The sequence below is a fragment of the Toxorhynchites rutilus genome, chromosome 2 (assembly GCF_029784135.1).
Source record: "Toxorhynchites rutilus septentrionalis strain SRP chromosome 2, ASM2978413v1, whole genome shotgun sequence".
In the NCBI taxonomy this organism is placed as follows: domain Eukaryota; kingdom Metazoa; phylum Arthropoda; class Insecta; order Diptera; family Culicidae; genus Toxorhynchites; species Toxorhynchites rutilus.
In genome coordinates this window covers 265,852,543-265,870,831 of record NC_073745.1, presented here as the reverse complement: position 1 = coordinate 265,870,831, position 18,289 = coordinate 265,852,543, and the positions used below count along the sequence as shown (strand labels likewise).

Here is an 18,289-nt window from a genome sequence, read left to right as displayed (position 1 = left end):
AACGGCTCGAGTGTGACACTAATCCTGTTTAACCGATTAATCGTTTGTTCTACACTTTGTTCCGTAACGAAGCGGGAAGGCATATCCAAATAACAGAAGAAACTTTTGCTTTACTTTATTTAGGTATTCCGGAGTGTGCCGACTTCCCGCTGATGGACTCCCCGGTGGCAGGACCGACCGTGCCGCCACTGTATGACTACGAAGACGATGGCGACATCTAATCCACTCTTGTGATATCAAACCTTTAGTCATTCGAAAGCGAAGCGATAAAGATAGCGAAAAACACAAACAATGGGGCAATGATTATTGCTGGGGCGAGATATGATGATGGGAAAATAAACAAAATACTACTCTCAATTATATTCCATTCGATTTAAGTAAAATCATTGTGTACAATATAGTTCAAATTACAGAACACAAAATCAAAGTAATAAATGCAAAGTTGTTTTAAACTGAATGTAGTATTGTAGGCTTCGCTAGATATCAGCGCTCGTGACATGTTGAAAAATACCAAAGATGTATATATTATTGTAGTAGTTGTAATAAATTATTAAACTGGTGTAAATTTATTATAATAAACCATACTGACAACACAGACAACCTATGTTTTTCTTTATCCTGCGAAAGAAACTTCGAATCAAAGCATGAATTTCTCAGATAAATAAAAAACATTTTTTTTTCAAATTGATGTTCTTATCATTGAACTAGTTTATATTTACGATACCTCACAATCAGTTTCATTTTCTCTGGCTGTCTGACACTGTATAGCCTACGTACTAAAAGTAAACATCTGACACTTCAAACAATATTTTACATTGTGCTATGACATACACATTAATCGTCACAAATAATCGCGAGAAATATATAATATTACTAATAAATAAGTTAAGAATGAGAAGACCTTCTTCTGTGTACCCATTGTTCGTAGAGTTCTAAGTAACCTATTGCTCTAGTCGTGGGGCGCATGGGGGGAAAGGATGCCCCAGCCCATTAGTCCGTGCCGAAGTACTTTTGGCCAAAATGATTCGGTGCCACGGGGTGCAGCTCCGACGTCAGAATTTTCATGTCGGGAAACGCGGTCACCACCATCGAGGCGGCCACCGGTGTGCAGAACAGATTCGACAGGATGATTGCAGTCTCGGGAACGCCGTGATCCTTTAGCACGTTCACCGCCTGGGCAATGAAACAAAAAAAAACAACAATTGTACAATAACCGGTTCCTGGAAACATGTTTTAACATGTCAATATGTTACATCAATAATGTGAAAAAACAGAAAGTGGGTTATATCTATGGTATAACCGCAATGGTGACGTAGGACTATCGTTGATTTAGTGATCCTTTGTTTGAAGTTGAATCTGAATCCATTCTGAATGAATGGATAAATGAATATTTGGGGGATTTCGAAAACGAGAGCATTACGTTGGAGGTACAAGGTTTTATGCATCCAATATTGTATACGAAAATATCCTACTGATGCGGAAGAATAATCTTCAGAAGCTATCCTGTTAATTGCAATTAATTGAAAAATCACAAAACCAAATGTATTATATTTGGTCACAGTGTTACATGGATAGAAAACATTCAAATAAACTCTTTCACATGAATGTATTTTTAAATTCCCAGAGGAACTGGCAGATTATTTTCCGGATCTTTCTCGATGCTGAATGGCATCCAAACGGAAAGAATTCCGCGCGTGTATGTGTGTGTGTGTGTGTAGCGGCTGCTTCTAGATCATCCCGGGGAACCGTTTGTGGCATCACTCTCCTCCTGATGGATTCACGTCTGGCCTAAGGTGCACAAACAGGCTCTTGGTGACACCGTTCATCCGCGCTTTCATGATAAACGAAGAGCTTCACCACAACAGCGACAACATGCTCCAATCGATGTTCAATTAGAACTGAGTGGATATATACCGATTGGTGATTTCAATAGCCTGTTTTGAAAGCAATTTTAAGACTATTGAAACAAGTTTTTGGATCAAAAAGTAACAAGTATAGAACGGGTAGACATTTTATCTTTCGAATGAAGTGTTTATCATACCATTTCGTTCAGTTGTTTAGGAGCTATTAACGCTCAAAATCTCGATCTCCGGCGTAACGCTTTCGTTTTCGAAACTTTGATTTTACACCCCGGTATAGAAATGAAAGACGTAGTCCTACGTCAAAAGTTTTAAAAGGTTATTTCTAGTGAAGGTGTCTAGGAAAAGAATAGATGGGCACGTGCGTTGTGACGCGTCCAATTAAAATTAAATAGAAATATTGCTCGATATAACAATACTTCATTTATTTCTTTTTGTTCCTTTTCAACGTAGAAATGATACATATATAATTTACATTCGGTTCTTTCAGATGCAACTGGATAAACGTTTTATTATTGTCCTGTCTGATGCGTATATAAATGAACTAGCTGACCCGGCAAAATTTGTTCTACCATATAATGTATTTCTAGAAAATATTTTGGTTGGTGGAAATAACGAATATACAGGGTTTTCCATTTCGGGCTTCCGAAAGTATACAGCCCTGCGCTGACAACCGTTTGACATAGCTGTTAACCAAAGTGTCATATCGTTAGTTGAATGTCTGCCATTTTACGATATGGATCGTTTTAGCATCGCACAACGTGTTAATTTTGTTAAATTATACTATAAAAATGATGAAAAACCGGCAAATGTTTTTCGAGCATTACGGACGGATTTTGGTCGTCATGGACGGCCTACAGAGCACACAATCGCTAATGTAGTGCGTAAATTCGAACAAACTGGATCCGTAGCGGATATTGTGAAACCTGTACATCATCGTAATGTGCGTTCGGCCGAAAATATTGCTGCTGTTGCTGCCAGTGTGGAGGATTTTCGATTCCACGGCGTGCTCAGCAATTGGACTTGTCAAACACATCATTGTGGCGAATTTTGCATTTGGACTTGCACCCACATCCATATAAAGTCCAACTGGTACAAAAATTAGAGCGTGGTGACCATGGAATGCGTCGGACATACGTCGATTGGGTGAACGAACAACAGCAGCAAAATGCTGAATTTTCGCATCAAATTTTTTTCAGCGATGAGGCACATTTCGAGCTCGGCGGCTATGTGAACACCCAAAATTTCCGTATATGGGGCTCAGAAAATCCACACGTGATTGTTGAGAGGCCATTGCATCCGCCAAAAGTCACTATTTGGTGCGCATTATGGTCTGGTGGAGTCATCGGGCCGTATTTCTTTGAAAATGAGGACGGCGAGACGGTAACTGTGAATGGTGAGCGCTATGGCCCCATGTTAACCGATTTTTTTGCCACAAATTGAAGATATGGATACGGATGACATGTGGTTTCAGCAGGACGGCGGCACGTGCCACACAACACGACCGAACATGGCCATATTGCGAACGAAATTTGAGGGACGCATAATTTCGCATTTTGGTGATGCTAATTGGCCGTCCAGATCATGCGATTTGAACCCGCTAGACTTTTTTTTGTGGGGTTATGCGGAAGACCGTGTCTATGCCAACTCTCCGCAAACTCTTGAACATTTGAAGACAACATTCATGTAGTTATGACCGAGATACCGCCCCATATGTGCCGAAAAGTCATCGAAAATTACTTGTTCCGGATCAAGGTGTGCGAGGAAGCCCTAGGTGGACATTTGAATTTGAATGTTGTATTTCACACATAATGGCATAAACTAAACTTTAATTTGAAATAAAAGTTTCATCGAAATTCGAATTCTAAGTGTGTTTTATTTCAATTTACTTTCGGAATTTAAAGATGGAAAACCCTGTATTTCAAGAGAGTTTATATGTTATCGTTCAGTTATCGTGCAGATATGTATGTTTCTCCCGTGATGATGAGTTATACGTACGTGGGAAAAACTCTCTTTTATACATAAAGATTAGATTGTGCTAAAGAACAAGCCACATGAGCTGTCCATTTGAGAACCAAAACTTTTCCAAATTCAGTCTTCATACTTATAACGATTGTCCCTGTTCCTTATTTATGATTAGTGCAGAAACAAGTTGTATGGTAAACAGCTAATACATGTCTACGAATGGCTTCGAATGCCAGAATCTCCAAACCGTTTTGTAATGCATGTAAGCATTGAAAGGACAACAATTCCCTGATGATATTCCTGATACAACTTCCCAGAATACAATAACAAGAATGGGTGCATGATTTAGAATCTCAAATCGAGCAGATAAATATACAAATAATATTCACCCCCTTACCATGCTGAAACTAATGATAGTACAAAATAAGAGATGAACCAGCCTACGGCTGAAAGTCACTATGATAAAGAATAAAAAAATGATAGTACAAAAGTACGCGTTTGAGTCTATTAGGACTCCCTTCCATATTACAGTAATGTCGCTATTAACCTTCTAGACAAGCACTATATTACTGATAACACAGGAATGCCTGCCATTCTCGAAAATCTCCATAAAAAATTTCACGTTGATCGGAACCCGATTCGTGACTATCTTTCTCTTATTCCGCAAACACCCCATTTAATCATGTCCTGTTCTACTTGGTCTAACCTCTTTTCTCGCAATGCTCCTCGTCGTCTCGCACCAATCGGGTACCAGATAAACACCATTTTTGCAGAATAGTTGTCCGACATCCTTGCAACATGTGCTGCCCAGCGTATCCTTCCAGCTTTGTTCACTTTCTGAACACTGGGTTCACCGATGAGTTACGTGGGCTCGTGGTTCATTCTTCGCTTCCATACGCCACTCTCTTGCTCCACCGAAAATGGTTCTTAACACACGTCGTTCAAAGTGCTCCGAGTGCTCGCAGGTCCTCTTCGAATATTTTTCACGAATCCTGCCCGTAGAGGACATCCGGTCTTATGAGCGTTTTCTACAGCAAACATTTCGCACGATTGCTATGTCTTTTTATGGAGACTATAGTATGTACGACTCCCATTGATAATGCGTCTCAGGATCTCGCGGCTGATATCATTGACAGACGTTGTCATTGAGCCAAGGTAAACGAATTGGTTCACTACCTCGAATTCATTGCCGTCAATCATTACACTACTATCCAATCGGATCCTGTCGTGCTCGAATCCGGAAGCCAGCATGTATTTGGTTTCAGACGCATTGTTTCTCATCCCAGCTCCCACTACTTCGTGCTCGAGCCTGGTATAATGTTCAGCTACAGTATCAAATGTTCTACCGTTAATATCTACGTCATCGCGAAGCAGATGAATTTACTGGATCTATTCGTACCACGCAAGTTAAACGCCGCTCTTCTCATAACACCCTCAAACGTAATGTTGAATAACAGGCATTAAAGATCATTACCTTAGCAAGGCCCCTACGGAATTCGAATGAATTAGATAACCTCTATATTCGCACACACCGTTGTATTCTAGCCATAAACAGTCTTGTCAGATTTAGCTTATAGCACATAATACTGACAATTGTTGATTTTCGAACCATGTAGGAAAGCTGTATGGAACTACGTCTGTTATGCGGACAAACAGAGATTTTTCGGAAAGGTTTTTTTCAAAATTGCTCAAATGTTTTCGAACAAAAAATGTTTGTTTGCATGTTGAGCAAACGTATTACATTGTGTAGAATGCGAAACAGCGAAAAAGTTGATTTTGTTCGTTTTGTAGTTTACGTCTCCTATACAAACATGGGCAGTCTTCGTGTTATTGAATCATATGTATGAGTTTGAGATTGAGCTTGGGTAGACTGTACACTTCGTAGTTGCTCTCCATGATTGACCTGAACCAGCAGTTACACAAAAAAAATTATAGGAGGTTGTGTCCAAGATACGACCGCATTGTTGACGTAGAACTACGCTGTTATTTTATATAAATCGCTTGTTTATACCTTCCGATATTATTCTATAGTGCTGTGAAATTGTAGAAACAACTACTTAGTAGAATAATCTCTGAAATGGTTTTTTCATTGTAGAATCAGTAGACGATAATTGATTGAGGATTCATTCTTGCCCTCGCAAGACAATACACTAGCTGATCATGTCGCAATTTATTTCATGTCAATGCATTGAAAATTAACCTCGAACGATATTCCGGTGGCCTTTTTCGCAATAGACATAGACTCGGCTACAGTCGATTATATACATGTTCCACCAGCACCATTATTCCACATCTTATACCTACATCACTATATCTTTGGCACCGCATGGAAACAACAACAATGACAACACTTGTAAGTATCAAATATCATGTTACATGTTATTTAGTATTGCCTCAGTGGAATCGCACCTCTAGGTATCGTCCGTACAACGTAAACCAAGCGCCAAACAAGCGTTCGCCATAGCATGCACACAAAGCCATTACATTGGTGACTTGAAACTATTAGGAATATAAACACTTCTCATCATTTTGCGTAAACCAAGCGCCAAACAAGCGTTCGCCATAGCATGCACACAAAGCCATTACATTGGTGACTTGAAATTATTAGGAATATAAACACTTCTCATCATATAAACACTTCTCATCATTTTTAATTTTTTTTTGTGTTTGCATCATATAAACACTTCTCATCATCTCAAAAGAAACGCTTCTGTTAATATTACTGGCCTCGAAAAAAGTTACATTACTTTCTCATGCTCGAGAGAAGCGCAGCTGTCACCCATAGTGGAAGAAGTTTTGCTACTGGTAAGCGGAACCTAATCACATACAAAATTCCAGAACGACATTTACTTTCTTGGTGACTAAACATGCATTGCTTCATTATGATAAAGATTAGCGCAAATGCAATCCTGGTTGAAGGCAGATTTGCGACCGGTACGCGAACCCAAATAACTCATAACATTCCAGTAAGACATTCAAGATGCTTGGTTTTCTCCAAATAATTTTTGGCGCACAACCTTAACGCCTGCTTCGCCAGAACGTCAGTTTAATGCATTGATGCATTCTCTAAGGCACCAACGAAGCCCTTACGATGACGGAAAACAAACAATGTTAACTGCTTGGAAAAAGACTGACTTATGCCACACAGCTTGTACCCTGCTGTAACATCCATCGATGCGAATTCGCTGATGAGTTTGTCAAGAGCGACCGCCTTCACCACCGGCGGGGAAGCTTGATTTTGGTTGCTGCCTGGGTAACGGCGTTTACATTTTCGACCAACGCTTCGAAATCGCCTACTTTGCTGTTGTTCGATTCGGTGTCACACTCGCGAAGGCTCGGTTCAGTGAGAGCGCTTTTCACTGCACCAACATCGCGTGCCTCATTATTTTACGCTTGTCTCGAAATTTTATTGCCCCTGGCAATGCGTTCGCTTTTTGCAGGGCTCGAGCCTGCCTTCCTCTTCTTCTTACTCATCACACAGCGTCCAATTTATGACGCGGAAAGAAAAACACACGATACGAATAACGCAAGAAACGAACTGAAAAAACCACACGACGATATCCAAGTTGGATTACCACTGGTGGGGTCCAATCTTAGATCGAAGCGCAGCGAAAGCGAAATGAACTGGATTGCTCAGCAGTCCGATGCCGAATGAAAATTTGCCTCAGCGAGATCCACTGTTTATACTCTAGGCAAGTATTTCCCTTCATTCTTCTACTTTTCCTTTGTCAACGGAGACTTTAAATCCTACGATTTCCCCTTCGTTGGTCGTCGATAAGTTGCTCGTTATTGACAGCTCTGTTCGGGAAAGCACACAAATGGACACAACAAATGTATGAGAAAATGAAAACGCTTAAAGTTTTCTTGAATTTTAACCATTCACAAACCAGGGGATTCTAATGTATAGCATATTAAACAAATCTTAAGGAATTTCCGATTCGTTTAGTATGTAAATCGCCAAAATCCGTTCGTGACAAAAATAGTTATTAACGTTAACTTTATTTCATAAAAACGTGACCTGTTTTCTGATTTGGCACCCTTAATGAAAGACGTAGTTCTACGTCAAAAACACACTGAATGATGCATGGGAGTAGGAATTCTTTCTCATTGTGCAAGTTTCTATGATTCGAGCTTTAACTAGTCACTAACGACGCCGGCCACGTTTTACATTAACCAGGGGAATGTTAGTGTGTTGTTCGTGGCCGGAAGGGCCGCCTCCGGAAGAGTGTTTCCCTTGCGATTATCATGGGCGGAAAAAATGTTAGTAAGAATGGGTACGACGAATTAGGATTCACGGTGAGAGATCCATCATTCGCAGGCGGAGCTCGCTTCGTGTTATTGAATCTAAGCAGCTTTCAAGACGATGAATAGATGGTGTGTTGGAACTTTGTAGTAACGGCATTTCTGGAGGATTTGTCACAAGGTGAAGATTTAGTCAGTAGTAAACGGAGCTTCGATGAAACCGGCTCGATAACCTCCCACGAATCTGTTTGTAAGTGGCGATAGACGACGGAAAATGATTTGGGAAAGCACTTTGTAGGCGGCATTCAGGACGATGATTGTACAAAAGTTTTTACTGTTCAGTTAGTCGCTTTTCTTGAAGATCCATATTTATTTTCGGAGGAATTTGTGTTGGAAGAAGGTACTGCGTATGACCATACTTTTAGAGCTGGCGAGATCGATGAGTCTTTGGCCTTTTTCATTTGTTAACTGGTGTGCGCTGCACATACTAATTACAGGTTTAAACTCTTCCTCTTCACCGAACGAACGAATTGCCCGTCGGAAGAAGTATTATGGAACCAGTAAATTCAGGCTTACGGATGTTTGATCCGTTCGACACCTCCACCGTTTCAAATCTATGGAAGAAGTGGAAGCGGTATTTTGAGATATTCTGGGAGATAAACAATGTTACCATAGCAGAGCGAAAACGTTCGTATTTACTACATTACGCCGGCAGCGACCTGCAAGATATTCATTTTAATCTGAAAGGAGAAAATGAGATTCAAGTTCCGAAAGGGTTGGATATTTACAAAGAAGCAATTAAACTACTGGACAATTACTTTTGCCGCTGAAATGTTTACCAAGGGAACGACATATTTTTCGAAATCTGGACCAAGCGGCGGATAAATCAATCGAGAAATTTGTACTGCGTTTACGTGAACAGGGATATTTTGACGTAGAGCTACGTCTTTCATTAAGGGTGCCAAATCAGAAAACAGGTCACGTTTTTATGAAATAATGTTAACGTTAATAACTATTTTTGCCGCGAACGGATTTTGGCGATTTACATACTAAACGAATCGGAAATTCCCTAAGATTTTTTAATATGCTATACATTAGAATCTCCTGGTTTCTAAATGGTTAAAATACATGAAAACTTTAAACATTTCCATTTTCCCATACATTTGTTCTGTCCATTTGTGTGCTTTCCCGAACAGAGCTGTCAATAACGAGCAACTTATCGACGAACAGCGAAGGGGAAATCGAAGGGGAAAGTCTCCGTGAACAAAGCAAAAAAAAAAGAACAATGAAGGGGAATACTTGCTTAGAGTATAAACAGTGGATCTCGCTGAGGCAAACTTTCATTCGGCATCGGACTGTTGGGCAATCCAGTTCATTTTGCTTTCGCTGCGCTTCGATCGAAGATGGGACCCCACCAGTGGTAATCCAACTTGGATATCGTCGTGTGGTTTTTTCAGTTCGTTTTTGGCGTTATTCGTATCGTGTGTTTTTCTTTCCGCGTCATAAATTAAACGCTACGCGCAGTGTGTGATGAGCAAGAAGACGAGTAAGGTTGGCTCGAGAACTGCAAAAAGCGAACGCATTGCCAGGGACCAGTGTTTGCCAAATGATCCACTCATTGAAAAAATCGCTTTCGTTCGTTCAAATATGATCTTTCAGGAAACATTTCCCCCAGCGGTATTCTATTGTTGTTATGTGCTGCAAATCACGACACAAAAGAGAACGAGACAACTCTGCATCGGCTCGCACTTCGTTGCACACCAGCATGCAAGCAAAGCTATCATATACGCTTTCGGTGCAGAAAGCTTATTTTCTTCTTTGCCTCTAACATATGCATACCGACCCCTCCATGCATCATGAAACAGCAGGATCGTACGGACAACGCAAAGCGAAAGATTCATATTCAGCTAATGTAGCAGATCCTGATTTTTAAGTCTCAGAGAGTGCAAACTATATGATTATTTAGCTCGATAGAGGCTAAGGGAAGGGTAGTCAGATTATATTTTCCATTTTTAACGCCTCTATCCCTTGAAATGTGTATATTCATATAGACCGCATAGTTTTACTAGCAACGCCGCTCTCTTTCCCCATTTGTTGCTCTCCGCAATTTTGACCGAATGATGACGTAATTTTTCTTGTATCATTTATTGCTTTGCACTTGCCTGTGCAGTGGGTTTCGCTATAGTAGAGCGGGACGATATATGCGGTTCAAACTTGTATGCAGGCTTCGAAAATGGTATGCGATGTTTGATACAGATCGGATATGCAAACAACAGTCTTCGTTCCTCTCTCAGTTTAATCACTAAATATTACACAAGTGATTACTGACATTCATACAAGTATCTGAATGATCCTCTCATATTTGGTTATATGTTCGTGAGAGTTTTCTTGCATGACACATTGTGTATCATTCGATTTTGATCGAAATCCAAACACTGCCAGGGACAATCAAATTTCGAGGCAAGTCATCTAGTGAAGCACGCGATGTTGGTGCAGTGAAAAGCGCTCGCACTGAACCGAGCCTTCGCGAGTGTGACACCGCATCGAACAACAGCGAAGTAGGCGACTTCGGCGCGTCGGTTAAACTGACTTTATGACGAAGCAGGCATCAAGGTTGTGTACCTAAAAACATTTGGGGAATACCAAGCATCTTGAATGTCGTACTGGAATGTTATAAGTTATTTAGGATCGCGTGCCAGTCGCAAAACTGTTTTCAAATAGGATTGCGCTAATCTTGATCATAATAAAGCAATGCTACTGTTTTCGAGGTTGTTGATTTTAACAAAAAAGATTTATTTCGCTTGTTTAGACACCAAGAAAGTAAATGTCGTTCTGCAATATTGTATGTGATTAGGTTTCGCTTGCCAGTAGAAAAACTTCCTTGCTGGCAGCTGCGCTTATCTCGAACATGAGAAAGTAATGCAACTTTTTTCAAGGCCTGTAATATAAACATATAAACATAAATCGTTTCTTTTGAGAATAACGCAAAATGATGAGAAGTGTTAATATTCCTAGTAGTTTCAAGCCACCAATATATGGCTCTGTATGTGTGCTATGGCAAACGCTTGTTTGGCGCTTGGTTTACGTTGTACGAACGATGCCTAGAGGTGCAATTCCACTGAGACAATACTAAATAACATGTAGCATGATATTTGATACTTGCATGTGTTGTCATTATTGTTGTTTCCTCGTGGTGCCAAAGATATATTGATGTAGTTATGAGATGTGGAATAATGGTGCTGGTGCAACATGTATATAATCGACTGTAGCCGAGTCTATGTTAATTGCGAAAAAGGCCACCGGAATAGCGTTCGACGTAAATTTTCAATGCATTGACATGAAATTAATTGCGACATATGATTAGCTAGTGTATTGTTCTGCGAGGGCAAGAATGAATCATCAATTAATTATTGTCAACTGATTCTACAATGAAAAAACATTTAAGAGATTATTCTACTAAGCAGTTGTTTCTAAAATTTCACAGCACTATAGAATAATATCCGAAGGTATAAACAAGCGACTTATATAAAATAACAGCGTAGTTCTACGTCAACAATGCGGTTGTATCTTGGACACAACCTCCTATATTTTTTTTTAATTAAATCGTTTATTTTTACAGGCTCAGTTACATAAGTTTCAAGAAGCCAAACTCCTATCTGTATTGTTACAAGTATATATAAACATTTTTCATGAATTCTAATCTCAATGAAGGAGAGAACCGATTACTCGCGGTTTGCTCGAGTTTAGAAGGGTGACATATTTTCTTTAGGAAAAGGAAGGATATGTTGACAATGTTCACACTCACATTCATCACACTCAATTCTTAGACCTATCTTATATCTAATATGTATTTACATTTCACCTTACTCTATTGTTATTAAGAAGGGATTTGATTTCCCGCGAAGGAAAAGGAAAAGGAGAATATAGGGATATAAGGACAATCACACACGAAAATCGATAACTTTTAGGAAGACATATATTTGGGACATGTAATCAAGGTCTAACCGAGCCAACACATCTCTCACCGGCACATTGGGCTGCCTTCCTCTGGCCCGAAGAGAGTTCTCTAAATTCGATCTGGCAACAAGATACTCCTCGCACGACCAGAAAACGTGTTCGATGTCGTGATAACCTTGGCCACAGACACAGATATTGTCATCGACAAGATTAAAACGAAAGAGTAGCGCGTCTAACGAACAGTGATTGGACATGAGTCGAGAGAAGGTGCGAATAAATTCCCGACTCAAGTCCAGACTTTTGAACCATGGTTTGAGGCTAACCTTAGGGATAATCGAGTGAAACCACCGACCCAATACATCTTCGTTCCACTTACGTTGCCAGTTAGCGATGGTATTTTTACGGACTAAAGAATAAAATTCATTGAAGGCGATTTGGCGCTGATAAATATCGCCTTCAATTGCACCTACCTTTGTCAATGAGTCAGCCCTCTCATTACCCGGAATTGAGCAATGTAAAGGGACCCAGACAAAGGTAATGACATAACAGCATCTGGTTAAAGCACTCAAAATTTTCTCGTATTCTCTCAAGAAAGTACGGCGAGTGCTTTTCCGACCTCACTGAACGGATAGGAACGATCCCCGATCGATGATAATCTGGAATTCCATGGATTTTCTCCTTCATGAACAGATCAAAATGTACAGAGGAATTGATGTAGTCAGGAAAACAAACAAGGTTGGGAATTTACGAAGAAGGATCAACCTGCATGGAAATGAATTCATGATATGAACTCATGATGACTGATATAAGAAAAAGATACTGAATTCGCTCGAGTTTAATGAGGTGTGTTTTGGCAGCTGATTGAAAACAGAAACTGTCATACTCCATCACTGAGAGAATAGTTGTTCGATACAACATTATAAGATCTACCAAACTGAAATGAGAACAATGAAGTTTGACTTCTCGCACACCGAGTGGACAAATGTGGGTTCCCATTTCAATCATAAAATATATACAACATTATAAGATGAACTCCCGGCCCCGTGAGGCTAACGCCATATGAGCCTTTATAAAAATATATATTTTGGAAAAAAAAAAACATAAGATCTTCGGGATGGGCTCCCCGCCAGGTGCCGCTAGTTGTACGGAGAAAGTTTATTCTTTGTTGACATTTTTTACTCAGATCCCTAATATCCCTGAAGAAAGCAACGCAAGACAATCATTCGTCCCCTTGCCCCTGCGGAACTCATATTGTGTATCTGAGAGGAGGCCATTTGTTTCAACCCATCGATCAAGACGAAACAAGATAATTTTCTCCAACAATTTCTGTATACAAGACAGCATTGCTATTGGCCGGTACGAATTGAAGACGGACGCGGGTTTCCTGGGTTTTTGAATAGCTATAACTCGTACTTGTCTCCAATCATCCGGAACAATATGTTCCAGAAACCGATTGAATAAATTCAACAAGCGATGTTTCGCCACATCAGGGAGGTTTTTCAACAAGTTAAACTTAATTCTATCCGTTCCTGGAGCCGGATTGTTACAAGAAAGGAGAGCAAGAGAGAATTCCACCATCGAAAACTCGGAATCAAGATCGCACCTACCTTGTGGTATATCTCGAACAATTTTTTGCACGGGAGCGGAATCGGAACAAACCTTCCGCGCAAAATTAAAAATCCATCGATGTGAATATTCTTCGCTTTCATTGTTGAAGAGCGATTTCTCATGTTTCGAGCTACTTTCCATATTTTTTTCATTGACCTTTCACGAAATTGCGCCAATAAGCACGTTTCCCCTTTGATTAAGTTTTTAAATTGATTTTCAAGGTTCAAATACGTTTGAAAAGTCTCAATGGTTCCACGTTTCCGAAAAGCTTGAAATGCGTTCGACTTATCCTGATAAAGCTTGGAATATTGGCTATCCCACCATGGATTGGGAGGCCTTCGACGAATAGTTGAGCCTGGGATGGGTTTCGTTTGAGCGCGAACCGCGCTGTCATAGATCAAACGAGAAATGAAGTTATACTCCTCCCATGGAGGCAAACCATCTCTTGAAGTGATGGCTAGAGCAATTGCGTCCGCATATTTTTTCCAGTCAATGTGTCTTGTGAGGTCATATGCCATGTTTATAGATTCAGAAGAATTCGACCCAATGGTGATGGAAATTATGATTGGCAAGTGATCACTAGCGTTGGGGTCCTGGATTACATTCTACTTGCAATCTAACGATAGTGAATTCGGGCAAAGCGAGAGGTCACGTGTTGTTTCTTCAGTATTCAAAACGGTCATATTGAAGCTGTTACAAAGGTCATTTATCAACAATTAACCAATGTCGTCGTACTGTTCCCCCCAGGCAGTTCCGTGAGAGTTGAAGTCTCCCAAGATCAATCGTGGGTCAGGAAGGAGTGAGCACATGTCAACAAGTTGCTTGCAGCTAACCGCAGCTCTCGGGGGCCAATACAAGCTGAAAATACAGGGGTCTTTGCCTCTGATGTAGATTTCACCGATGTTCATTACTTGAATTCGTATTATCTGAATGGAGTCAACTAGAGATGGGCAAAACGGTTCATTTCAGTGAGCGGCTCAGAGCCGTGCGCTCAATGAAAAGAGCCGGCTCATTTGAGCGGCTCGACGGCTCTTTTAAAGAACTGGTGCATTAAACTCCCCATACAGATGACAGCGCTTCATCACCAACGATTTGTGGTAGTTTCGTAGGTGTGTGTTCTATGAATGTCATTTTTAGCTTCCTTATCAACGACTGGTGTGCATAGTTGTACTTTCTGTTATCCCCAAAACCTTGCTGCTTGAAGCGAGGATCTAGCAGTATTTATTAGGCTACTAATTCGTCTGACTCAAGATTTGTAGATCGCTTTACCAGCTCCGGAATCAATTTATACAGAGCTTTTTTATAATCACTAGAACTGATTTCACTTGATCCATATAATGTTGATCATGTCGAATTATAAGTCGGGAGAATATAGCAGTTTTCGATAACGACACAGTTTTCTCCCCGTTTTATATCCCAAACGTTTTTAAAATATTTCGAATGGAATATTTTCATGATTAACTGTATTCGATACCCATATGTGGGTTGAATTTATCATAAATAACTGTGATTTACTAGTCAAATCCTTTCATTAGATACCCATATTGAGGGGGTTTTGAAAAAAAAACATATTTCGCCATTTTGGGATGGCGGCCATTTTGAATTTACATTTTTCATAAATAACTGTGATCTACTAGGCAAGCCCTTTTATTTGATACCCATATTGATAGGGTTTTGGCGAAATTAACTGTCTGCCATTTTGTAACGTCCGCCATCTTGGATTTCCATTTTACATAAATAACTGTGTCCTACTAGTCTAGTCCTTTCATTAGATACTCATATTAATAGGGTTTCGAGAAAATATGTAATCCGCCAAAATTTACAAACATGGAAAACATATATTTCTCCCGCACTGCCGCCAGCCACGGTTCGTCAGAACAAGCGTACGATTCAAGGTTCTTTATCAAGCTCTTAAAAGAAACACGGTTCTTTTATGAACCGTGGTTCTCAAATGAACGGCTCTTAAATGAACCGCGGTTCAAAAAGAGCCACGGGTTATAAAAGAACCTGTTTGGTCTGTTTTGAACCGTGGTTCATTCAAGAGCCGTACATATAAGAGCCGTTCATTTGAGAGCCGCGGCTCATTTTTAAAGAACCGTGGATCGTACGCTCTTTCTGACGGACCGGCTCAAATGAGCGGCTCGTGAGCGCTCGCCCATCTCTAGAGTCAACCGAATCCCAAATGAATAAAAGCGGTTGCTTCAAAGCGTTTACCATTGAACAACCGTCATCAGCTAACAAGTTATGAGAACCGATGTTAACTAATCAGTCCTGAAAATCCCTATGTAACGTTTTGGAGGCTAGAACAGATTGCCCATTGAATCGATAGAACATCAATCTCCAAATTTGATCTCGAAATCTACAAAATCACGTCTTTTTCCAAGATGGCATCGCCAAAGACCAAACTTTAGAACAAAATCTCAAACGAGAACCAGTTTTATGATAATAGAAATAACGAATTAAAAATATTTCCAACAAAGCAAAGATACGAAACATGGTTTCGCTACTTCCAATGTGCCTTTCAGTTGTACACGAGCATCGCAATGTTACTTTTATTAGTCACCAATTAGCACCTACCTGTATTACGGTGTTCCCAGTGGCCATGATAGGATACATCACCAGTACCTGTCGTCTCGATATATCATCTGGAAACCTTGCGTACACCACCCGCGCCGCGTGTGTCTCTGCGTCCGACTCCACCAGAATTTTTCCGATCCTAATCGATCGGCAACAATCGCGCAGTCCCTGCAATCGCAATAAATCAATGATTCTCCGCAATCCCACGACGACGGCATTGACGCAACCCGACACATGTTTGCAAAACATACAACCGGTTGTTGTATACAAACCTGCTCCATCGCTTCACCCGATCGCACGATCGAGACGCCACAATTTCCGGATCGATATTTGAGTCCATCGTAGATCGCCCCGGTGGGTGTGACCACGGAGCAGTCTGTGTAGGGCAGTTGGTTTAGGCTTTCCTCTATCACCAGCCGAATCAGCCGGTCTGCGTAGAATTTGAAGTCGCTCCTCGTGGTGTTTCTAAAATTAGACCAAGTGTGTCAGCCACATGGGCGTAAGGCGGAAAATTCATTCTGCGTATTTGGTGCAAAACGCGAGAGTCACACGAGTTCGATACCAACAGCTGAAGCGCAAATCATCGATCACCCGTGAAAAAAAAAACGTTCCGATTGCCATTTTATGGTGGAGAATGGAAGGAAATATGGACGATACGGAAAACTGAGTTAGTCATTACGAGGGATTCCAAAAAACAAATCAATTTATGAAGCATTTGCCACAAAAGATTGTCATTCTACAGACAGTCGATCAAGGATAACCATTTTTGCAGCACCCACATCAACAGCAAAATAGTGCAAGCCGAATTGTATGTACAGAGGAAATGAAAAACAAAGGAAGCTTTCCATTTACGAACAAAAATTTTTCAAAATTATGGATACAATACCCAGAAGGAGAAGAAATGATGAAAAACATAAAATTTATAGAATGACGGAAAACGCATAACGTAATGTTTTCAAGTTGCCCAGATCATATGAATGTTTCCGCAGACTTTTGAAGGTAATGTCGAAAACGAAAAATGGCGTTGGAGAATACAAACAGTACTCTCGATTCGACATCGGAAATTCCCATTGAAAAGACTTTCGTTAGTTATTCTATAGAGTGTAAAATTGCGTCAATATGTATCTTGAACTAACGATCCCTTGTTATTTGAAATACCAAAAAAATCTGCCTCAATCATTTTGTTTAAATTTGAAGCTTCAGAACTCAGACAATTTTTTAATTTTTATTTATTTTCAAACGACGTTTAAGAATTGTTTCAGTCATTAATAAATAATATTCAACACAAAAACGTAGACAACGTCAGCCCTGCTTTATCCAATGAAGATCAATACTTTTATCACCCTTTTTTTAGTCGGGTCTCATCATCTTATGAATGAAGCGAGTAAACGTCGGCCGAAAACTCACCTATCTCTGATAATTGTTTGGAGTTCCCGAATCTGATCATTGCAATCGATTATCCTAAAATTGCAACCATAGTCAGCTGCATTGGTTGAGCTTGGCGGTTCATTCACAACGTTGATGGCCTCGCTGCACATTTTGCTTTTTCCGCTGGCGTAATGTTTTGACTCACAAACACGAGCCGACACACAGAAGAAAGGTGAAGGAGAAAAACTTCCTGTTGAGTTCAATTGGTGCGTATGAGAGATGAAGATTGGATATCCGGCGATTTTCAATCGTGTACAAAGTACTTTTAACAAATATGACTGAAGACTGAAATCGTCACCGACTTTTGACACACAAATAACATAAATATTCTTCAATAACTTTCACTTGGGACACTACCGGCAGGACGACTCAAAATCGCAACGTGAACACATTCATAGCATTCATACGCCCGATTGAAAACATGCACCGCATCTTCTGCACGCAGATCGACAACAGCTGACGTTTTTCAAGTTGTCAAGAAATATAAATTATCGATAAAGTAGACCACACAACATCAGTGAAGAGTAGAGATGCCAGATTTGAATATATGTCTTCATTTTGAACACATTTGACTAACTGTGAAGACATTTCGAAACATTCTGAAATACGTGAAGATATTTCAGTATGATAGGGTATGTGTGTTTCTGGGAGAT

General features: G+C 40.2%; 2 protein-coding genes across 19 annotated transcripts in view; one reads left to right on the top strand and one right to left on the bottom strand.

The window, feature by feature from the left end:
• Positions 1–594, top strand: part of LOC129765136 (protein vein) — a 150,966-nt gene extending 150,372 nt beyond the window's left edge. For 13 of the 18 annotated variants that reach the window (XR_008741388.1, XR_008741379.1, XR_008741378.1 and 10 more), the window contains one exon: positions 124–157. Coding sequence is in view for 2 of the 18 variants with exons in the window: in XM_055765018.1 (XP_055620993.1) it covers positions 124–221 (98 nt within the window). In the remaining 16 variants the exon portion in view is untranslated. Of the gene's footprint in view, positions 1–123 lie in introns of all 18 variants that reach the window. The other 5 variants (XR_008741389.1, XR_008741376.1, XM_055765020.1 and 2 more) reach the window with 1 other exon arrangement.
• Positions 544–18,070, bottom strand: LOC129765137 (uracil phosphoribosyltransferase homolog). The gene is made up of 4 exons (XM_055765021.1): positions 17,616–18,070; positions 16,481–16,673; positions 16,209–16,376; positions 544–1,173 (listed from the first exon to the last, which is right to left on the bottom strand). The coding sequence occupies exons 1-4, from the start codon at positions 17,744–17,746 to the stop codon at positions 991–993; spliced, it is 675 nt and encodes a 224-aa protein (XP_055620996.1). The 5' UTR covers positions 17,747–18,070; the 3' UTR covers positions 544–990.
• Positions 18,071–18,289: the final 219 nt, after the last annotated feature.